Source organism: Amyelois transitella, chromosome 9 (genome assembly GCF_032362555.1).
Source record: "Amyelois transitella isolate CPQ chromosome 9, ilAmyTran1.1, whole genome shotgun sequence".
NCBI classification, from domain to species: Eukaryota; Metazoa; Arthropoda; class Insecta; order Lepidoptera; family Pyralidae; genus Amyelois; species Amyelois transitella.
Genome location: NC_083512.1, coordinates 7,223,431 through 7,244,261, shown reverse-complemented (window position 1 = coordinate 7,244,261; position 20,831 = coordinate 7,223,431). Strand labels below are relative to the sequence as shown.

The 20,831-nt window shown below is 35.2% G+C and overlaps 1 protein-coding gene across 2 annotated transcripts in view; it reads right to left on the bottom strand.

Annotated features, from left to right (window-relative positions):
• The window catches only part of LOC106143249 (forkhead box protein O), an 83,825-nt gene that overhangs the window by 9,919 nt on the left and 53,075 nt on the right, over window positions 1-20,831 (bottom strand). Inside the window, exons 3-8 of one of the 2 annotated variants that reach the window (XM_013345287.2) lie at window positions 5,859-6,041; window positions 5,276-5,376; window positions 3,989-4,231; window positions 3,444-3,655; window positions 2,569-2,756; window positions 1,807-2,305 (exon numbers count right to left, since the gene is read on the bottom strand). In XM_013345287.2, the coding sequence (XP_013200741.1) occupies window positions 2,126-2,305; window positions 2,569-2,756; window positions 3,444-3,655; window positions 3,989-4,231; window positions 5,276-5,376; window positions 5,859-6,041 (1,107 nt within the window). In that variant the 3' untranslated portion in view covers window positions 1,807-2,125. Of the gene's footprint in view, window positions 1-1,806; window positions 2,306-2,568; window positions 2,757-3,443; window positions 3,656-3,988; window positions 4,238-5,275; window positions 5,377-5,858; window positions 6,042-20,831 lie in introns of both variants that reach the window. The other variant, XM_013345286.2, reaches the window with a different exon arrangement.

Below are 20,831 nucleotides of genomic sequence, written 5' to 3'. Positions count from 1 at the left end.
TGCCTTATGCTTAAAAAATTAACAAGATTTTTCGTCGCCCACCGTCTGCTCAAGACGTTCTTTTGTAACCCTAAAAAACAAGTCATTACCGAAGCGGGTTTAATCTAGCGTTGTTCGAGGTTTTTTTCGTGGTATTCCATTATTCGAAAGCGGTCCGTTTACGCTAAAATGATATGATTAATTACTGGTTGGGTCCCTCATTAGCGCACAAATAGGATCATTCATTGGTGAAATTGAATCACGAACGCTCTGCGACCGCTCAATCGAAGTCTAATTATAATTATTATTCACGGCAATACTAAATAAATGGCTCGCGCATTTCATGGAATTTTATTGCAAACCAATCAAACGTTTTCCTGATTTAGTCGGCTTAAGAATAACAGTCAAGAATTTTATTTATGTATTAAGTAAGAAAAGGTTGAATAGGTACGTCTCAACAAATCACAATGCATTTGGTTTGTTTTATTGCCATTTTCTTTGTAGCCATAATTTTTAATGATAAAAAAAATTAAAACTATTCTTTCATTACTTATTTCATCTATAGTTTAGTATTCAGTAGTCACGTATAAGAAAGCCCTCGGAAAAGGCGCGAAATTATTCACAGCGTAATATAATTTGCAAGAGAATTCTATGGGAGATTCACCTAAGGCCTTTCTCTAGGTTCTTACATAAATAAAGATGGCATCACGTCTCATAATCCGCGTACAAAGAAACATAAACATGAGTGACGTACTTATTTTTGTAATACCTAATATCGTAAAGCCGAATGGAGATCTTTTTCTTCAAATTGACGGTTTCGGATAAGCTATCTTATAAGGCAGGGTGCGAGGGTTATTAGCGAGATTTTATTTTATTTTATTTTTATACATATATATCATACATACACATATTATCAAAATTAAAAAATCGCGTCGAAATCACGTTTTTAGCCTTTACGGGGAAGACAGAGCCAACAATCTCGAAAAAATTGGTACGCCACTTTCAGCTGTTTGGCTTAATGCTGAAAGTGAATCACTTTCAAATGTTATGGAAATGGTAAATATCTACTGGTTGCTAGCCCATCGTCATCATTTATCACTTTATCGTTTATAGTAGGTACTAGTACCTAAATGAAGTCGAGTCGGAGTTTCCTTGATAATTTTCGTATCGTATATGTAAACCTCCAAAGATTTACGGCATTTTACGGTTCCTATTGGTCGTCGCTATTTATCTCTTACATACGCTGAACACATGACAAAAGCAGAATTCTTTCCCGATATCATCAAAAATGAAGTTGGAAGTGGTCAAGTAGGTCGCTTGATTCAGCTTCCGCAAAACAATAGAGTTGTAGTTTTACCGGTGGCTGTACCCGTGATACCGTCCAAGTTATTTCACCAGCGACCAACTTTCGGCAGATTATCGCTGATATTATACGATTTATTGCCCCGTTGTATTGTTAAACGTCCGCTAATATTTCGCGACCGGACTCTTTGACTGTACTTCGCAGTTTGTTCAAGCATTGCTTTAAACTTTTGTCTTTTGCTTTGCTTTCTGCTAGAGATGGATTTAGTACTGTTGTGAAATATACTTAAAAGGTAAAACTTTTGTTTTATCTTTATTTGTCCGTATAGTTATTTTAATGATTTATTATGTGAAACATATTTAGATCGTTATGTGGGCAGTAAAATATTTTCTAGGATTTGCATTTTTTAATGTCTTATCGTTTTGAAAGGAATATACATAGGTACGGTACGTTCGTTTTAGCTATATTTATATTCAGTTGAGATCTTAGCTGTTAAATTTGATATTTGTATGAAAATATCTTACCTCATTCTAAACTGTTCGTCGCCGCACTTATTACCCAGCCCCCTCCGGGTCCAACTATTCGGATTACAGTATCCTATCTATATCACAAGCTTCCACCTAGCTTAGCACTAAAGCCTACACTAACACAATTGACACTTCAACAACGATCGGTAACGGTCCACTTAACACTAAATAAAACTCTAACATTAGTTAACATGATAAATGAACAAAAATCTCGACTACAATGCCAAACTAACAAAAATGATTATTTACATTAGGAAACGTGGCAGTTCCTGGAACTGATAAGTAGGTAACTAGTCCATACGTTTGGGTGTTTGGTTCAATGGACCCAGGAGGGGGCGACGGAGTAGGGGGTTCTTGGTGCGCCGCCGCCGGAGAGTGTGGTGGGGACGGGCGGCGCCGGCGCTGCGAACTGGCTCTCTGCGTCTGCGGCCATCGTGTGTTGCTGGGTGAAGTTGAAGTCTAGCGTGCCGTCCATGCTCAACTCATGTTTTATGACCTATCGGAATAATAAATTTGTCTTTATTGTCTTCACTTTTCCACAGCGTGTAACATGTTCATGACTTTTCACGGTGGTTTTCTTTTTAACTGTTTTTAAACTTATTTAATGCAATTTTACCAGACATAATTATTTCCGGTTAGACAGACATAATATTAGGCTGCTATGCTGTTAGCAAGATTTGTTTGCAATTTTACTTCTCTTCTTTTTTATTAAAAATTTTATTTGTGTAATGAAGAGCTTAGACTTGCATGACATATTACCTCATCAACATTGCAGTCGAAGCCAGGCTCCAAAGATTCTATATTGAGGTCCTCTACCAGCCCCGTGTTGAGGGCCCCCATGATTTGCCCCATCACAGTCGTGGGCCCCATAGCTCCGGTCTGCACCATCATGCCGCCGTTCATGAGGGCTGCGTCCGATGTCGTCACCATTTGAGTTTGATTGTTTTCTGATGGAGAAGAACAAAAAATAATCTACTGCAATTGTTTTATTTCTTGACATAAAAATTTTTGATCTTTGAGTGTACATATAATTAATGAACTAGCGGACCCGACAGACTTCGTTCTGTCAAAAAGATTTGTAATATGACAGTTTTTTGTTCCCATCTATTAGACCTACATTGCTTAGACAACAGTGAACTTTATACATTAGCAATAAAACTCAAATTGACTGTACGTATTAGTTAGAAAACGTTTGTATGGGATAAAGAAAAGGACTGTTTTTAAGGTTTTTCAGGCAATTATTTGGTATTTTTTCGCCGTAAAAACCCATCCTTGAGCTTCGACGAATATTAAAAATAAAGAATTGCCTAAATTGGTCCAGGCGTTCTTGAGTTATGCGCTTACCAACACATTTAGCGATTCATTTTTATATTGACATAAATAAATATTTTGATCTTTGAGTGTATAATTATCAATGAATTAAAAGGTCGAGCAAGATTCAATGAAGATTGCTTGCTGATGAGATTGAGAGTATAAAGTTAATCTATGGTACGAGTAGCTTTATGGCACATTTAAGTTTGGAATTGAAAAGGTTATGACTGTGAATAGACAACATAGTTTACTTCTTATTTTGCTTCACCCGTATTCGTAATTCTTTTTTTTTAATCTAAGTTCTATTAGAGATAATTCCTTACCTATTTGCATAATATCAGCGGAATCCGCAGGTGCGGGTGGCCTCACGAAATGGTCCAGAGCGTGCTGATGAGGATGTGTGGGGTGCGCCGGGTGGGCTGGGTTGGAGTACATCGATGCGCACGCGCAGCCAACGTGCAGGTGGCGAGGGCAGGTCCCGTACGTCGGATACCGGTAGTTGTTCGCGGACGACGACGACGTCGTTGGAACGTACCTGATGTACGGAAAATTTTAGAAATAGGTGTCTAGACATTGGTGCACTTTGTATTGTGAACACACTTCAATTTTCTTCAGGTACATGGTCATGGCCAAAATTCGTCTTTTGCTGGGTATAATATCTGGGTGTAGAAAATTTTCAGTTTTTATAAAAGTAAATAACTATTATAAAAAATTTAGAAAGCAAAGCATTTTATTCCTTACTTTACTAGACTACTCGTAATAAGAAGCACATACTCTAAAGGTAGATAAGAGAATAAGAACCGGACTTGTTCTGTTTTCTTTGTCCACCAACCAGGTAACATCACAAAAGCACAAATTGAGTTCTTACGTGTTAAGGAATGGATCAGTAGCTCCTTGCAGTTTCATAGAATCGGCAAGGTTTCCGGCTAACTGCTCGTCTTGTGCGTAGTCGATCTGGGAGAAATCGCTATTTGACGTGAAGTCCCCGGCGGGGGTGTAAGTCTCGCCCCAGTCCGCCTCCTGGGCGAGCATCGATGGGATCGGGGACATGCGGCCGACAGAAGACGCGTTCGAGGAGGCCCTCTGACGAAAGTCCGGCGACAGCTGATAACTGTTGCTACGCAGAAGCGAACAAGCGTCAAGTAAATTAATATTTGAGAATTATGCAACTGAGCGTAGTTTCATCCCAAAAAATAAAAATAGTACTCTTTAGTTAAAATTTTTTTTTAAAATTGTTAATTTAATAACACACTCATTTAGTTGCATAATTCCAAGATCATTTATTAACAGGCAAATAATGAAAATCCTTGGCAAAAACGAAACTTAAAGCTAGTTCATCTAGTAGTACGAGTATGACTATAACAGCCTTCGACATTGAATGTAATGGGAGGCATGCAAATCTAATATCTATATATAGAGGTCTGCTAACATATAAATTGCTAAATGAAGCGATCACTATAACGGGTTCAATGGTCAGCGCAGAAATATTTTTATTGCTACAAACAATAGCCTGTATAAGAATTGTGCTATGGGCTTGCTCGTACCACCATTCGTGGGCAACTGTCCGAAATAAAAGTTATACCCGTAATCCTCATACTCAGCTTATAGATATTCATATCCAGCAATAAAAATGTTAAATATTGGTGAAATGTCGAGATTCAGCAACCATATAACTCATCATCTAATGGTCGTGAATGATTTAAAACCTTTTATCATAAAGAAGCAGAGTTGCAATAACTCAATTTTATTAGTCTGGTCAACGCAGCTTTATATCCGATAGTTTTATTATGGCGTACGAATGAATGTATCATTCATATGGTTCGAGCTCACTTTGTTTCTAGTGATCATAAAATTTCAATATTCCAAAGCAACGCTATTCATACTACATTGGGGAATTGAGATTTTGGCAGATCTTCGTATTGCGATGCCAGTATAGGTAAGTTATTGTGCATTTAAAGTCAAATTAGTATCACTACCCAGCGCATCCGTTTCTGTTCAAATTGTTGGCTTGCTGCCATATTTCTTTGGGCGTCCTGCATCTGGATGTTATCTTAAAGGAGACTAAACTAATATAATGCTAATCATCTAAATTCTAAGATAAGCCTACGGCAGTTGTCTAAGATGTGAAGAAGTTATAAATATAGAAGGTAATCACCTGTGGAGAGGCGAATCTGGGAACATGTCCAAGCTTTCTGATATTGAACTGCTGGGACTAGGCGTGGCGTCCGCTGTCACACCATTCCTTAGTGCTTCAGCCTGTAGGTAAAACAATGTATAAAAGCAAAGCTTCCTCATTAAATTTTAACAATATAAAAAATCAGGTATCTGTATTACACATTACACAATTTCAAACGTCCACTACGTTTTATCTTCATCACAATTAAGTGATGACTGAGAAGAATACAAAAAAATTGTAACAAACAATAATTTAGGTCCCATTAAATACTCATACACAAGTATATAATAATATACTGTAATCTTTGAAAAATGGAGTTTTTGTAAAGTTAGTTCAATATATTTTCTTATACTCATTTAGTTCTATATATTTTTTCGTACTCACTAATGTACAATCGACGGCAGAGAAATATAACCTCCTTACTATAAACTCTCTGCTTACTACAAACCATAACCATCATCATCAGTTTTCTCTGTCGTTGACTGTATATTACATTTATAGACTAAGAATTTAACATTCATCCCATTTATTGAATAGGCATTAAAAATATGATATTTTTTACCTTCTTTTTAACCCTCCCTCTCCGCTTCTCAAACTTGGAAGTCTCCATAGACGCAGCACGTCTCCTCACGGACTTGCCTGGTTTCGCATCTGGGTTGATCATCCACCACGAAGACTTCCCCGTACCCTCGTTTTGCACTCGCATGAACCGGTTGTGTAGCGACAGGTTATGCCGGATGGAGTTCTGAGAAACACCAGTATTTATTAGCTATGTTATGGTAGGCCACGCATTCCTATGTGTCTAATGATGGAACGATTGATAAGTAAGAAGAGACGTTGAGTTAATAGTGATTGGGGATTGTAAATTGAAGGCATTCATAAAACTGCTGTGTGAGATTCACATTTTTTTTTTAATATATCATCAAATCCATACCAATATTACAAATGAGTGTGTGATTGTTTTTGCATGATTGACACCTTTTCACGTTAAATATCTTTTTATAAAATTCCGCGACATTTTTTTACTTATTCTCAATGGAACAGTGCTGTTGTCGTGAGATCTGTGATAAACGACAATGTACTCAAAAGAAGCCCTAGGCAACATTCAGGGAACAAACATTTGTGTTTCAAAATGTGTATTAATTTGTGTTAAAAGTATTTAGGTCGTCAAATTGTTTCAGATTCATAAATACGACGCAAAAAGCATTATTGTTAAAAACTCGTTGTCTTGAGGTGGGATCTAAAAATAGCATCACACAACTTTAACCGCAAACGGGTAACGATCCGTAACACCGACGTTTCTGACCACAGAGTGACATAAAAAAATCTATTTTAATTTCAGCCACCGCTAAAAGTTAGTGCAATAACGTGTCCTATGATAGTATCTCACCGACAATAAACCTCTCAACTTTTTCCGTCGAATAAAAGCAACCGCAGCAGAGAGTGAAGTTTAGCAATAAAATACTCCATAAATAATCTCGCGTGCCCTGTGAGATTTGCCACTTAGAGTTACAGTCTATATAGCGCGCCTGGTCCTAAGTAAAAAGTAGGACGGTTAGGTTTCAATATTTTTTTATTTTCTTTCATATTTAAAATCCCATCTTTATAAGATGATAATAATTATAAACTCGTTCCTACAAAGTCATGTCACCAATGAAGGATCGACCACTGCAAAATGGAATAGCACATAAAATAAATAACGGCAGCTGTACCTACTTAATATAATAAACTTTTTATTACATCAGTGCTATATTATTTTTTTATATCATACGTGAATTTACTAATGGATTTATTTATCTAAGAAAAATAATTCATTTGTTATTACATCTTTAACAGATATAATAGGTATGTACGTGGCTTGATTCCGAGTTGCGCGCTCTCCACCTCTGACACAGAAAGCTCCACTAACTCTATGGTCTTGCCACTTACGAGGGATATCATTGGTTCCATGTAAATATGTGGTGGTTTAGTTTTATGGCAAAGAGTTTTCTTGTACTTCAACTTTGATTTAATGTCCACATTGTTAAAGCCTTTTGCGAATCGTCTTCGAGGTAATATGAGACCTGAGTTTTCAGAGTGTATTAGTACAAAGGCGATGTCCATCTCAGACTAGATTATGTATAAAAACATTCATATAACCTTTCTTTATGTATACACAGTAAAAATTGAGTACCTGAACAATAAATATTTTAACAAAAAACTTTATAGTAGGGGACTAGAGAATAATTTTTTTCTGTCTAGTGTGTCACTTATAACTTTGAAACGACTCAACGGATTTGATCGCGCGTTTTACCATATGGGTACTTAGGACCGTCAAAACTTTGTTTTGTCAAAATCGGTTTGGGGAAAAAGAAGTTATGGTCAATTGAAAATTTACTACAAACACTGTTTAAAAACTTTTAAACTGAGTTGAATGCGATTTATTAATGTAAATCGCATTCAATTAGACATTTAATAACACAACACATTTAATTTAGATAAAACAAAATTTCTACTATGTTTCATCGATATCAATAAAGCTACAAACACTGACTGAGTATAGTTTTAAATAAATAAATAAAAGGTACACAAACATGTCATATAAAAATATATGAAGTAAAAATAAGGTATTTTTTGTTTAAAAATAGATAATCTTATATCTTATAGTAGAAAGTATAACTGGCGCCGCCATTTTCAAGCACAGATGACTACCGTACTTTCTAGTACCTATCTAGAATCATAGTACGCGTCAAAAAATTCAATGATGAATCTCTTGGGATTTCACAGGCAATTTAACAGGAATGCCATCTATCACACTTGGGATGCATAAATTTCGAGCTCAGTTTATGTAAATCACCCAAATTTTATGTCGGTAGGTAAGCGTGGAACGGGACATGTTCGGTCTTATTATGCATCGTGTTGGTCTTGGCGGGCATATAGCTAAGATTTTTCTACATTGTAAGACTTATATTTTTTTACAAAAAGTTATGGATTTAGGTACCTTTAATATTATTGTAGATTTATATTATAAAAAAAATAAAGACAGACGATTGATTTAATTCATAGTACTGTGGTAAAGTTAGTAGCATCTATTAACTTCTCTAGATGTTTGAGAACACATATTATATTATAATTATTTACTTCATGTTCAACAAGTATGACTTTTTTGAGTACTTATTCGTATTCTGCATCTTAAAAAAAGAGTACAATACTGCGTAGTCTATGCTGTCAGTAATTTTATACAATGCCCTCTTTTTCGATGGAAAATTTCAAATCTATCCGTTGATCCGACTTTCAAAGTAACCCATATGAATTTCATGCTATGCTGAATGTTTGTGTTGATTTTTAAACGTCTATTACACGAATCGTGCATTGGATTGTAAACTGTTAGAAATCATCATGTTATTCAGGATATCGAATGATCTTTCGCTCTCTTATTACATCATAGCGTATTACTGACTGAATTACCTATTTTTCGAAGAATTTGGAATAAAGAGAAACTGTGACGGCTCCAGAGCTGGTATTTTACTGTTTGTTTGAGAGGGCAAGGGTTTGTTAATATTTTAATATAAGGTTTATTAACATAAAAAGAGTTCTTAATTATCATTGAGCGAGCGAGACCGAGCGAGCGAAGCAAATGAGGTCTACCAATCAACTGGGGGCGAAAATACATTTTTGCATGTTTGTAACGCGATAGCTTACGAACCGCAGACCACCGGTTCGATTTTAATGAAATTAAATATGTGTTTTTGAATGAAGTTTGATATGTAGGTTTTGTCAATATTTTTTTAATTCGTACTCGGTTAAATTAAAAATTAGGAAAAAAAATTTGTTCAATAGGTCTATTCTAATTCGCGACGAACGACTAGTTATCATAACTCATGTTTAGGCTTGTGCTGCGGGTTTTCGAGCACTTTATCTACTGAAGCATTTCCCATGACCAACTATGGGTAAGATTCCTCTGAAAATTTTGTAAAGGTCATACGGGAGTTGCTCCGTGTATAAAACTGACTTATTCAATAAAGGATCATGGTTAAAACGCGCACCCCGGGTTAGTCCAGGGAACTGAGGATGTAGCTGTATGTAGGATGGACCAAGGAGATTTGAGGCACAAGGCATTATAAATTAATAAAAATATTTTATGGCTATCCAAAACTGCATCCAATTAGTTTTGCGTAGGTACTGCAACAATGGGATGGGTACATAAATCGAGCAAATGTGTACAAGTTTCACGATTTATCAAGCGTGAAAACGCACGCAACAAATGGGCTGTCGGCACTTTGATGGATTTGACGCCAGTCGCCCTTACTACTGGCAAACGGTGAGCGGGACCTAGGTTCCACAGTATTATCAATTGCAGAAAGAATATCAGGGGCCCTAGACAGTTTACCCATGCAATTTGTATTAGTTATCAATGATAGACATTAGATAACGTATATAACGCAAACAATCATGACGTAGTTCAATCATTTAATCTTGGTGTCTATGACGTATCTTTTTCCGTCAAATAATTGTACTGGAAATATGTCTAAACAGTTTGACATTGTCACAAACTCAATAATTTTTATTAATTCTAATATTTGTATAAAAGAATAACCAAGAAATTAAAACAACGAAAGAAGTGAACGAATGATTGACAGCTGAAGAAACCATGGCATGAGCTTGGGTTTTATGATTTAAAGTAATTGGACTTACGGGATATAATTTATTTGATAACATCTTCACATATCTCTTGCGTCTAGACCCATCCACTCCCATATATTTATAGGTTCTACATTAATAGTTATCTCAGAAGTTTTGTACCATTTGATTCGACTAGTATAATCTGTGATAGATATACCTAGAGACATAATGAAAAATACTAGTTGTGTTGTTGAAAAATACCAACCAGGGCTGATCCAAGGGCAGGTCAAGACAGAAATGATCACTTTAGATTGGCCTGGATCTTAGATATTTTTCTCTATAGTATCGTTAAGTTAGTGTCGAATCTCACACAAGTCTCGAACTATCTTTGGGGATAGCTCAACCTCGGCTCCATACATTTATTATTATTTATATCTGTAGGTAGCTGACTAGCGACTAAACTTAATCGAATTTTCTGGTGCCTGCTTTCACGTATCAGGTGGGTTTGTCGTGTAATTTACCTGTTTTTTTGGGCGGTATATATTATGGGCTATACGCATTACGGTCGTATTTCTCTACGCTTCAGTGAAGATTGAACGGGTACTGTGTATATGTTACTTTGATAAAATAAGGAAGATATTCATCTTGTGTTGATATGACTGAGATTTTAAAAATTACTGACGTCACACAATAGCTTCGGTTCTCCTGAAATTCAGTACCACAATTATACTTTAAAGTTGTGTTTTTTTATGTGTACCCATGGAAGGCAAATGGACAAAATAAATGTAATTTATTTTATATTCGTTACATTTTAAGAGGTCGCAATATGATCAAAAATAACTTGCGATTCAAAAAAAAAGTTTGGTTTCAGGTAGACTGTCAACCGTATAATGTTAGCCAAATTTTTTTCTTATATTTTTGAAAATTAAATCTTGTCATTGTGAATTGTATTGTCTTTAATGGTTTTTTATACGCTTTAGCGTGAAAAATAATATACATGACGTAAAAATATTTGGAAAAAAAATTCCACAGCATGTAAATTATATTTTACGTTAAATTACCCGTATAAAAAACCAATAAAGATAGGTTGAAACCAACAGGTGAGAATGAAAACTCGTACACGTTATAGTGAGAGTGACAATAGCGTAATATATGGTCATGCAACCTCTAAGAGTGGGTACGTAAAACCGGGGCGGCAAGACATACTTAGAATTTTGTCTACTGTAGGATCCGCGGCGCCAGCGCGACCCTTATGGGGAGAATTAACCGTCTCCTTCGGTCCCCTTAGCCACAAAACATTATGTATAGAAGTGAAACTTGTAACACTTAATTTGATTTCCCTGATACCATAGTGACCATACCATAGTGACCATACCATGATAGTACCCTCTAATTCTTAGAACACAAAGTCCTGGAAATGTCATGAGTAATATAGAGGAAAATGTGTATTTTTCCATGGAAAAACTTGCTTAGATAGCCAAGGAAATTAAAATTTAAGAAGTTTTGAAAAATCTATTAAAATACTCGTGATATTTACTACAAATGCTGAATTAAAAATTCTGGCATTTGTTAGGATGAGCTTACTTTTTATACTACTAAGTTTTTGCGTGTGACATCGTACACTTTAAATTACCTACAAAATAGGTAAATTAGCCAAATTTTCTGAACCAATAAAGTAATAAGGAATCTGATTAATATTACGAAAAATCCACATCTAATTCATTCAGTCGGAGAAGGATTACCTCTTTATGTATTGTTTTAGTTCTGCACCCTCTTTATTTCGTGCGTTAATGCCCCACCGACTTAAATTTTGTCGAATTTCTACCGCCATTACATAGCGTTACGCAATCCCTAACTGAATGGCTTATGATTTCCGCAGTTTATGGCCCAAGGATATTTTCTAGGAATTGATGAGGAGTTATAGTAACGATTATGATGAAGCGTAGACTATAGCAGTTATTCATGACTTTTTCCTTCGAAAATTAAGACATCCTCTTATGGCATGAAGAAACCGTCTTATGTATCGTCCCATAGAAGCCGTGGAAGTTAAGTTCCGAAGTTTATAAAAACAAAAAAAACATCTAACTAACTTAAGAAAGTTTTATAGAAGCGCCGAATGTTACGTTAATAAAGATGGTAGTGTAATTAATCATAATAATGTGAGGTAAGAAAGTAAAGTTTGATTACATAGACACATTTTCTACTTTCTGAACAGTTACTGTTAAGTAATAGTTTAATTATTAATTATGTCTTTCCCTTATAGGGTAGAAGGGTAGAAGCAAAGAACAGTATTTTCAAGACTAAAAGGTCACGTTCAGTTGTAAGGTAATGGAATTGATATTTAAATAGCGCTAGGTTGATGATATTTGTGGTGGGAGATATTAGTTACTCAATTCAATATTTATTTGACTTTTGTGTCATTTGAACTCCTAATCTGCTTAACGGATGTAGTCAAGGACACGCATACCAAATATTTTTTAAAATAAACATTGATCTGCAGTTCTAATAAAAAAGGTGCAGTAAAGATAAGCTATCAATGAATTTCCCGATAAAAATCATATTGCTCATGAAAAAGACAGTTTATTAATAGGCGAAGGATTCCATTTGAAATAACAAGAATATTAAAGTAGTGTCCTTTCGCGTACCTTATGCGTTTTATTTAAATGAATGTGCGAATAATCATCTTTCAGGTCTTCTTTTCAAGTTATTAGATAGTTATGAGTTTACGAATTCAGTAATAAATATATTCGAAACAATACAAACCTTTAGAACAGGAGGTTAATAAGAAATTAGAGCTACTCTGAAACTCCTTCAAATGGAGTCAAATAATATATAATTCAAATTAGAGAATCGCGGTAACACAATAGAAAGCCGATGAAGAAGGCATGGTGGCGCGTGACGTACAAAATCCAGCGAAATTTCCGAACCGTGACGTGTCAACCACGACTGACAAATTTAATTATTCGACTTAGCGAAACGTTAGCAAGATGACTTTTCCTCGAGCTGATAACTAAGTAGGAATAAATTCAGTTAGGTAGCTGCCGAAGCAAAGTTTAACTTAATAAAACATTGAAATTTTCGTAATTCGATTGTACTGAGGTTGGATTCCGGTGGCGACCTGATTTGAATACGTCATTATGGCCAATTCTAGAGTGTACCTGTCAAATTGTGAAACAATGGGTTATTAATTTGGATGCCAACTGTGATTTATTGTTAGGCGAAGTTATTGAATCCAATTGTAATATCAAGTTTACTATAAGCAATGTGACTAAAACAAGAGACCGAATTATGAATGTCAAAATAATATTTACAAGAAGTATCTTAAATTTTCTATTAATTTATTTATCTCAATCTCTGATTAACTGTTTATTGTAAAGTACCTCATGTAAGTTATCACAACGCTGTTATATATTTGTGTGCACCGATTTGTTATTCGATTTAATAGCGTGTCTACTTCAGGAAGATTTGATCAAAATCTTGATTTTTGAATTTATAATACCTTTATTAATGACACATGTTAAAAAAATAATGTCTGTATTTATCTGTATGTAGTATATTCTAATCAGCACCGACTTGCTCAGAATCATTAGGCTGCCGTCATCTATTATCAGTTTCGTCTTCTCCTTCGCACTTATAAGGTTAAGTATTGGATATTTCCCGTTAAGTGATAATTCCAACCATTAGTTTGATAACCCAGGATTCTAGGTCTAAAGTTCAATGCAGATCAGGCACTCTACTAAGGACATCGTCGAAGATTGTATATTATCAATGTTTATTGTTACCAATTGGTATGGTTTGTTTAAATGTCATAATTGTCATTTAATTTGATTTTCTATTGTAATAGTATTTGAAGGTAATTAATCCTCAAAGTATGAAGTATAAACAATTTTATACTTTATTCCATAGTACCTATTTGAATAAATTTATTAAAGTTGCGAAACAGGCTTGTATATTTATCCTACTACTATCGCAAGTTTGAGGTATAAAGCCAGTTCAAATACTTTATCAATCATGACCTCATTCATGTCCATAACCGTGACGATATCAATTTATAATTAGCTTCAGTGACTCCACGCTGTAAGATCCGACTAAACGAATATAATACGTAAGAAATGATACAAACAAAACAATAAACGACGCAGGAGGCCCTTCAAAACAAATTAAACCACGACCTTCACAATTGGCCGTCCAGTGAGACACTGCCAAAATATTTCGCGCACTGACGCGAGTTTCTTTAATTCCATCGGCGCGTATAGGGTTGCCAGGTCTCACTCCATACCCAATGGCCGTACAGACCTACGAGTTTGGCCCATCATTTGGGTAAAAAGGCTAGACACATTACATCGTTGAAAACTGTTTATCTTAGTGTAAAGCATCAGTGCTGGCTTGTTCGCGACGTGTGAATTAATTCGCCCGATTTTTGAAAGTCTTAAATTTGGCCCCATAGACAATCAAAAAACATAATTATGGCCAGCTATAATTCGGCCGTCTGGCAACGCTAGGCGCGTAACTAATTGCTGCAAGCAATAAAAAATAAATAAATTCATGCAACAAGCTAGTTGGGATCAGGAACTTGGCTGCAGCCCAGATCTAAATCCGACGATCACCGGTCTTGACCCCACCTAAGATCTTTCTCAGTGTGTAATTTGAAAAGATTGAGAAAATCTTAGACGTCATGTACTCCGATTTTTATTGAATGATACTTTACTTTGACTTTATTTTTGCGAGATAACACGTTCGGTTATATATATTGTTAAATAACAAGTAAATAATTCAAACGCCTAGATGAAACGTGAATAATATTATACAAAAAAATTCAATGCACCTTATAAAAGAAGTGCATCAGTACCCGACGTCTGAAATAATCTTCTAAAAAGAATCTCTTTCAGTTGAACGAACAAGGAATGACTGTATAAAATTTTACGAAATCCATTGTCAGCGAATGACGAGGGAGGATTAAAACATTTCGTTCTCGCAGTATAATAACTATCGAAGCCTAAGTGATTCCGAAAAATTCTTTAAAATATTGAGGGGAACCTATTTTCTCGCGAAACGCAAACACCTTTTCAATCCTTCAATGGGGCTAACGATGCGGCGGAAGAGCCGTGTAATACCAACTAGCTGCGGCACTTTCTTAATGGTATTGTAAGACAGAAAAAATACCGGGATCGCGCTACAATGGTGCAAAGAAAAGATTAATCGTTCGGCAGACGCACTCGTGGCATCAGTGCTTCGGCAAAAATTAATCATTTTAACGCGTCATTGTCGCTCGGTCGCGTCCCACGCGTGAAAAACTTCTTTTGCTAATTAAATTAGAATTAGGGAACGTTTGACAGATTACATCCCAATTTTTCACCCAGAGATTTTTCGCCGTAAAGACGAATTTTTACAACTGCCATAAAATCCGTCTTCTTGATTAATAGCACGATCGTTCGAAAGTAGAGAATTTTATTCCATTACCTTTTGTAGAAGACGTGGAAGAAAGAATTACATAAAGCTTTCAGGGAGTGCGATGTAATCTCGACCGGCGTTTCCATAAACTTAATGGCGAAGTATCACAGAACTTACATATCGCTGTTATAACAACCAAACTTGGCATATTTGTTACTCCCTCAGTCAGCATATTCGCGTCGAATGACCGCCAATTTATGTGGAAACTTCACCGGTTAGAGCATGACCTATCTACAGCAATAAAACTTTGCACTCGTCAAGCTATCGCTGTTTCGAAAGGCAGGTTAAAATTTTCGCGGGAAGACTTTATGGTTTGAACGCGCCATGTGTCATTTCCCCGATTGAAATATGGTGGCGTCAGGGTGTCAGTGATGCGTTTCCGGGCGCAGTGTTCATGTGATGCATTGAAACGCGTGTGTTTATTCGATAAAGCTCTTTATTTTAGGTGCAAATGGACGCTACGTATAACTGTCCATACCGAGGTTGTTATCACAAATATCTGCGCCGAAATCGGGCACCTTGAAAGATAACTATCTTATGCACTGATATTATCGGTTGTTAACCCAAGTTTTTATACGCGTACGTATATTATTTTACATGTGTATTAATGACACAACTTACATGGTCGTAAGCAACTTTCACATCTTAAATTTTTTTACATACATACATAAAATCACGCCTTTTTCAGGGTAGACAGAGACTACATCTTTTAATTTCTTTCGACCTCATTATTGCACTTTTATAATGTTAGAAGCTACAAGCTTAAGTAATATTAACTCAACATTTTAGTGTCATAGTTTTCCTTTTTAAAAGTTCTTTTTTGGTATTCAATCAGATCATTTTGTTTAAGTCGTCATAAATATATCTAATTAAAATCGCAAATGTGGACTATGTAACTGATTGTGAATGATCGGCACTCACGCTGGCATCAATCATACAGTCTTGTTCAATACGAGCTTCGATTTTGTCTCAATAGAGTTTATTAGCGAGGTGCGTGAAATGAATGCTGGCGATATGTCTCAATACATAATGCGAGGTAGTCGTGCCTTGTGGAGCGCCAGTAGGATAAGTAAAATATTCCACTTAGCGAATTGCTATCGAAATTGCCATAATTATCATAATGTTTTGTGTCTACCTCTAAAATAATTTTTTATGTACAAATTTACGCTTTTTTAATTTTTTTCCTAACATAAGGTATACGTTTAAATATAATAGTATTACAGAAGTTTAAGACAAAAGCTTAATTGAAAGATGGAAATAAAAAAGAAGTTAAACCATTAAAAGAAGCCTAAAGAAGCTCAACTTAGAAACCAAAAGTTTTTGTAATGCCACAAGGGATTAAGATATTTGAATATAAAATAAATGTAAGGTTCGGTTAATAATCTAGTTAACAGGAATAAACTAGCTGGAAAAATACATATCTAACATAGCAACCCTATAATAAAACTTTAGAAATAAAAAAAATATTATAATATGTCAGAATACCATTTAATAAACGAAAAAGTACAAACATACATATATTGCCAAATTAGAAGCTTCAGTAAAGTTTTCTGAGATCAAGGCATATAGTATTCAGTCGTACTAGTACCTATAATGGAGCGGAAAACCGTACCAGGAATGATTTCCGGAGCGACCGCTTCGTTCGGAAATCCTAACGTTGTTAAGAAACTTCTTCCTATGGACTGACAGGAATATGTAGGACTTTGTTAGCTTTGTGAAATGAAAAAAAAAGTACTTAAACGTAAAGCAAGGAGGAGAGAACGTTTTGTTACATTCTTGTTCTATACAGTTAATTCAGTTTCGGAGCCAGTCACTTTCATAGCTTAAAAGAGGTTGATACAAAAAGTTTCGTGCTGATCCATTTCAAAGTATTTTTTATATTAATATTTATTTCTTCTACCGTAGAAAAAATATTGGTTTTCCATAACTATAATCATGGAAAAGCCTTTTGGTTTTCAAGTTTACAGAAACAACGTTATCAGCTCAGGATGTTGGTGGGATTCTTACCTGTTTATTTTGAGATAAGTTAATAGTATAATAACACAGATGTGATAAAGACGTAAATTATATCCTATAGTTACATCACAATCCATTGATAACAGTAACAGAGTTTACGATCAATTTGTACTACTTTATTTACGGACATTATTGCAATCGTAAAACTGAACGTTGAGTGATTGAATGAACGAACACAATGAACACATTCTAACTATTCATTACAATACATATTTGCAGTGCACATGTTAAAAATAGAAAACACCGATAGTGTAGAACTAAAGATCTTATTGCAAAATGATCCGAAATAAAACATAAGATTTCAGTTTAAAGTTATCCAGAATAAATTTAATAAATCTTGTTAATTCTTAAAATTCCAGAAGATTCTTTGAAGATTAAAAAGTGGCTACATATATACACATACCACATAGCCATTTTTTATATTTTTATAACAATGAATACTTATTTTGTTTAAAAAATTAATACATATATAACTTGTATTTTTCTTAAAACATAAAATTTACATGTGTATTCTATTTTTCTGACCAAAAGTCGCAACAGGTCATAGTTAATTTCATTTTCTCTTATCGACATTTTGATAACATACCGTGGTCACACGTGCTCTCACGTTGTCGTTTTTACTCGTGTATCTTTTTTGAGTTGGTACTATAGAATGATAAGATTATATTACTTATTATTTAGATTTAATAATATTGTAAAGATTATAGATTTATCTATAAGATAGATATTGACGTGCAATTGCTGTATATTATGAAGCCTTTCTTCGGTTGCCTTTATGGAAAAAGGTTAAATCGTGTCATAGATAGTTGTGTTTACTCTTTTTTCTTGATTTATACTTTATACTACCTATGCCGCGCCTCCGCTCGCGTAAAAAAGACCCACTAATTTCTGTTTCCGCGGGAATACGTAGTATAAATCCTCCGCTAAACTATATATAAAACTTACATGTCAAGTCTTCTTTTATATAAATTGATTTATATATTGTGAAGCTTTTTCTCTATACTCTATGTGGAAAATGTGCGATCGTGTCGTAGGTAGGCGTCCGCGCGACGCGTCGTCGCAGGTACGTCGGTGGCGCCACATGGGCTTCTGCCAGATTAATGGATCATTGCCCCCCTCCACCCCCACCCAGATGCGAAACTACTGTTCGACGACATCGCTCCTTCCTTCGCGAGATATATGGCCTTCGCATCCTCACTTAACAGTTTAACACTCAACCGAAAATGAACATTCTGTATTCAGAAAGTTCAAGAGGCCACGGCCGAAGAAGTCGTAACTTGAAAAGAAGATCCGCGGTATTTTTTTTTCGGTAAACGCATGGCTGTATTTTAAAAAAATGCGATGGCCATGAAATTATAATTAATTCCAGAAAGCGAAAGAAGTATAGGAAGGAAAGAGGCGTTGGTTAGGCATACTACACTACTTACGCTAGCTATCTTAAATTAAGCTTAACAACTGAATATATAAGCATCAAAATCATAATTTTTGTGTGTGTTTAGAAATCTGAATTTGTTCTGTAAACTATTTAAATGCTGATTAATACATTTATACATACAGAAGCTTATAAAACTCCTAGTTCCAATGTCCGCGTTGACCCACTGGTCATAACTGTCGACCTTCAATCTCAACAAGCGAACTTACATTTATGCTCGATAAAACACTTCCAAACGGCTCCTCGTAAATCACGAAGACATCGAAAGTTAGCCGTCGAGCACTTAAACTTTAACAGACAATAATATCTAGCGATGAAAAAATGAGATACGGCCTTCGCTGGTCGGAAATAAAAAGTAATGTGGCAATAGTGGTGTTCAGAAAGGGCTAAGTTAGTGAGTGGGTAAGTTTTGAGGGATGCTGTAATGAGGCGCGGGGGACAATCGATAAATTTGAATGTTCCTTGGCGCCGCCCCGCAGCTTGCAACTTTTTTCGGTAGCGGGGGGAGTGGGCGCCAATGCGACGCCACTGGGCTAAGCTGGGTTTTCCACTTACGATACTATGCGAAGCCAACAACATAGCTAGGAAAATACATTGAATTAATTATAACAAATAGTAAAAGAGAAAAAATAAAAAATCTGCCTATTCTATGCACGCACTATTGCCTGAACTCATCGAATGGATTACGCTGAAATTTGTAAATTTTGCAAATGCTTGGCAAGGATTTATCAAAATTTCCTACGAAAACGTAGCTCTAGGTAAATCCTAGTAAGTTTTTTTAAGCAAAGATATATATTTAGATTAGTTTTATTTATTTTATGATAGGTAGTGTAATTATTATAAAACTTTGTATTTAATTAAGATTTCCAGAGAGGAAGGAAACGTGATAAGATAAAGAGATTGAAAGACAGAAAGCAACCGTAATTAACAAATTATATTAATATTGAGATAAAATTATTCAAACTCTAACATCAAATCAAAAATCAAAATCACAAAAATAAAAATGTATTTGTGTGATAGATACAAAATAAAGCACTGCTTAGCTCGCAACTATGAAGGGACGGATTTAGGTAGGGTTGCCCCATTCTTAATAGCGAGATATTTAGTTGCAACGTGAATGGAAATGCAAGATTTGATGAATGACTGTAAAACTACTGAGAGAATCATAGCTAATGATGTACCTGTACTGCTTAACGTTATTTTACAAAAGAAACAAGTTTAGTTCTAGATTCATTTGCTTACTTTACTACTCTAGAACTGGTGGTATTTAAATATGTTTGCGTTAAAATATTGGATTTTCGCAAATTCATGTAAAATTAAAGTTTTATTTTTCGTGTAACAACCCTATAAAGAAGCAGGTAGGCGAACGCGGAAGTGATAATCTTAAAAGTTAGATTGACATAGTTCTGTCGCATAAAGCTAGGGAAGTTACAATGTCAGCCCATGAATATACGCACTGATTTATTACGGCTGGCACTCTTTCAAACTGGTAATTGGGACGATACGTAAAATCGGAATAGTGAAACTTTTTACGGCTTAGATACCTTAAGACCTTAAAATTCGCGAATTGTTGTGAATGTAAGAACTCAGTTTTAGTGAGTCCGCTTGCGAATATCTTTTGATATCGTTCTTGTATCTAGAACTCTTTCAAGTCATTTTCATGGATGAATAAGCTAAGTTTATATAATACCTTAGTGTAATTTTAATTAAGAGTTTTGGTAAGAATCTTACGTCGTGTGCGTGGTCGTAGTGGTAATTAAAAATATTAAATTATTGTAGTTTTTAATACACGTCCAGCCTCATGCGGTAGAAATAATTCCAGTTCAAATGAATTATATTTATACAACTTATATACATACATACATATAGTCACGTCTATATCCCTTGCGGGGTAGACAGAGTCAACATTCTTGAAAAGACCGAATGGCCACGTTCAGCTATTTGGCTTAATGATAGAACTGAGATTCAAATAGTGACAGGTTGCTAACCCATCGCCTAAAAAAATTCCCAAGTTTGTAAGCCTGTCCCTTAGTC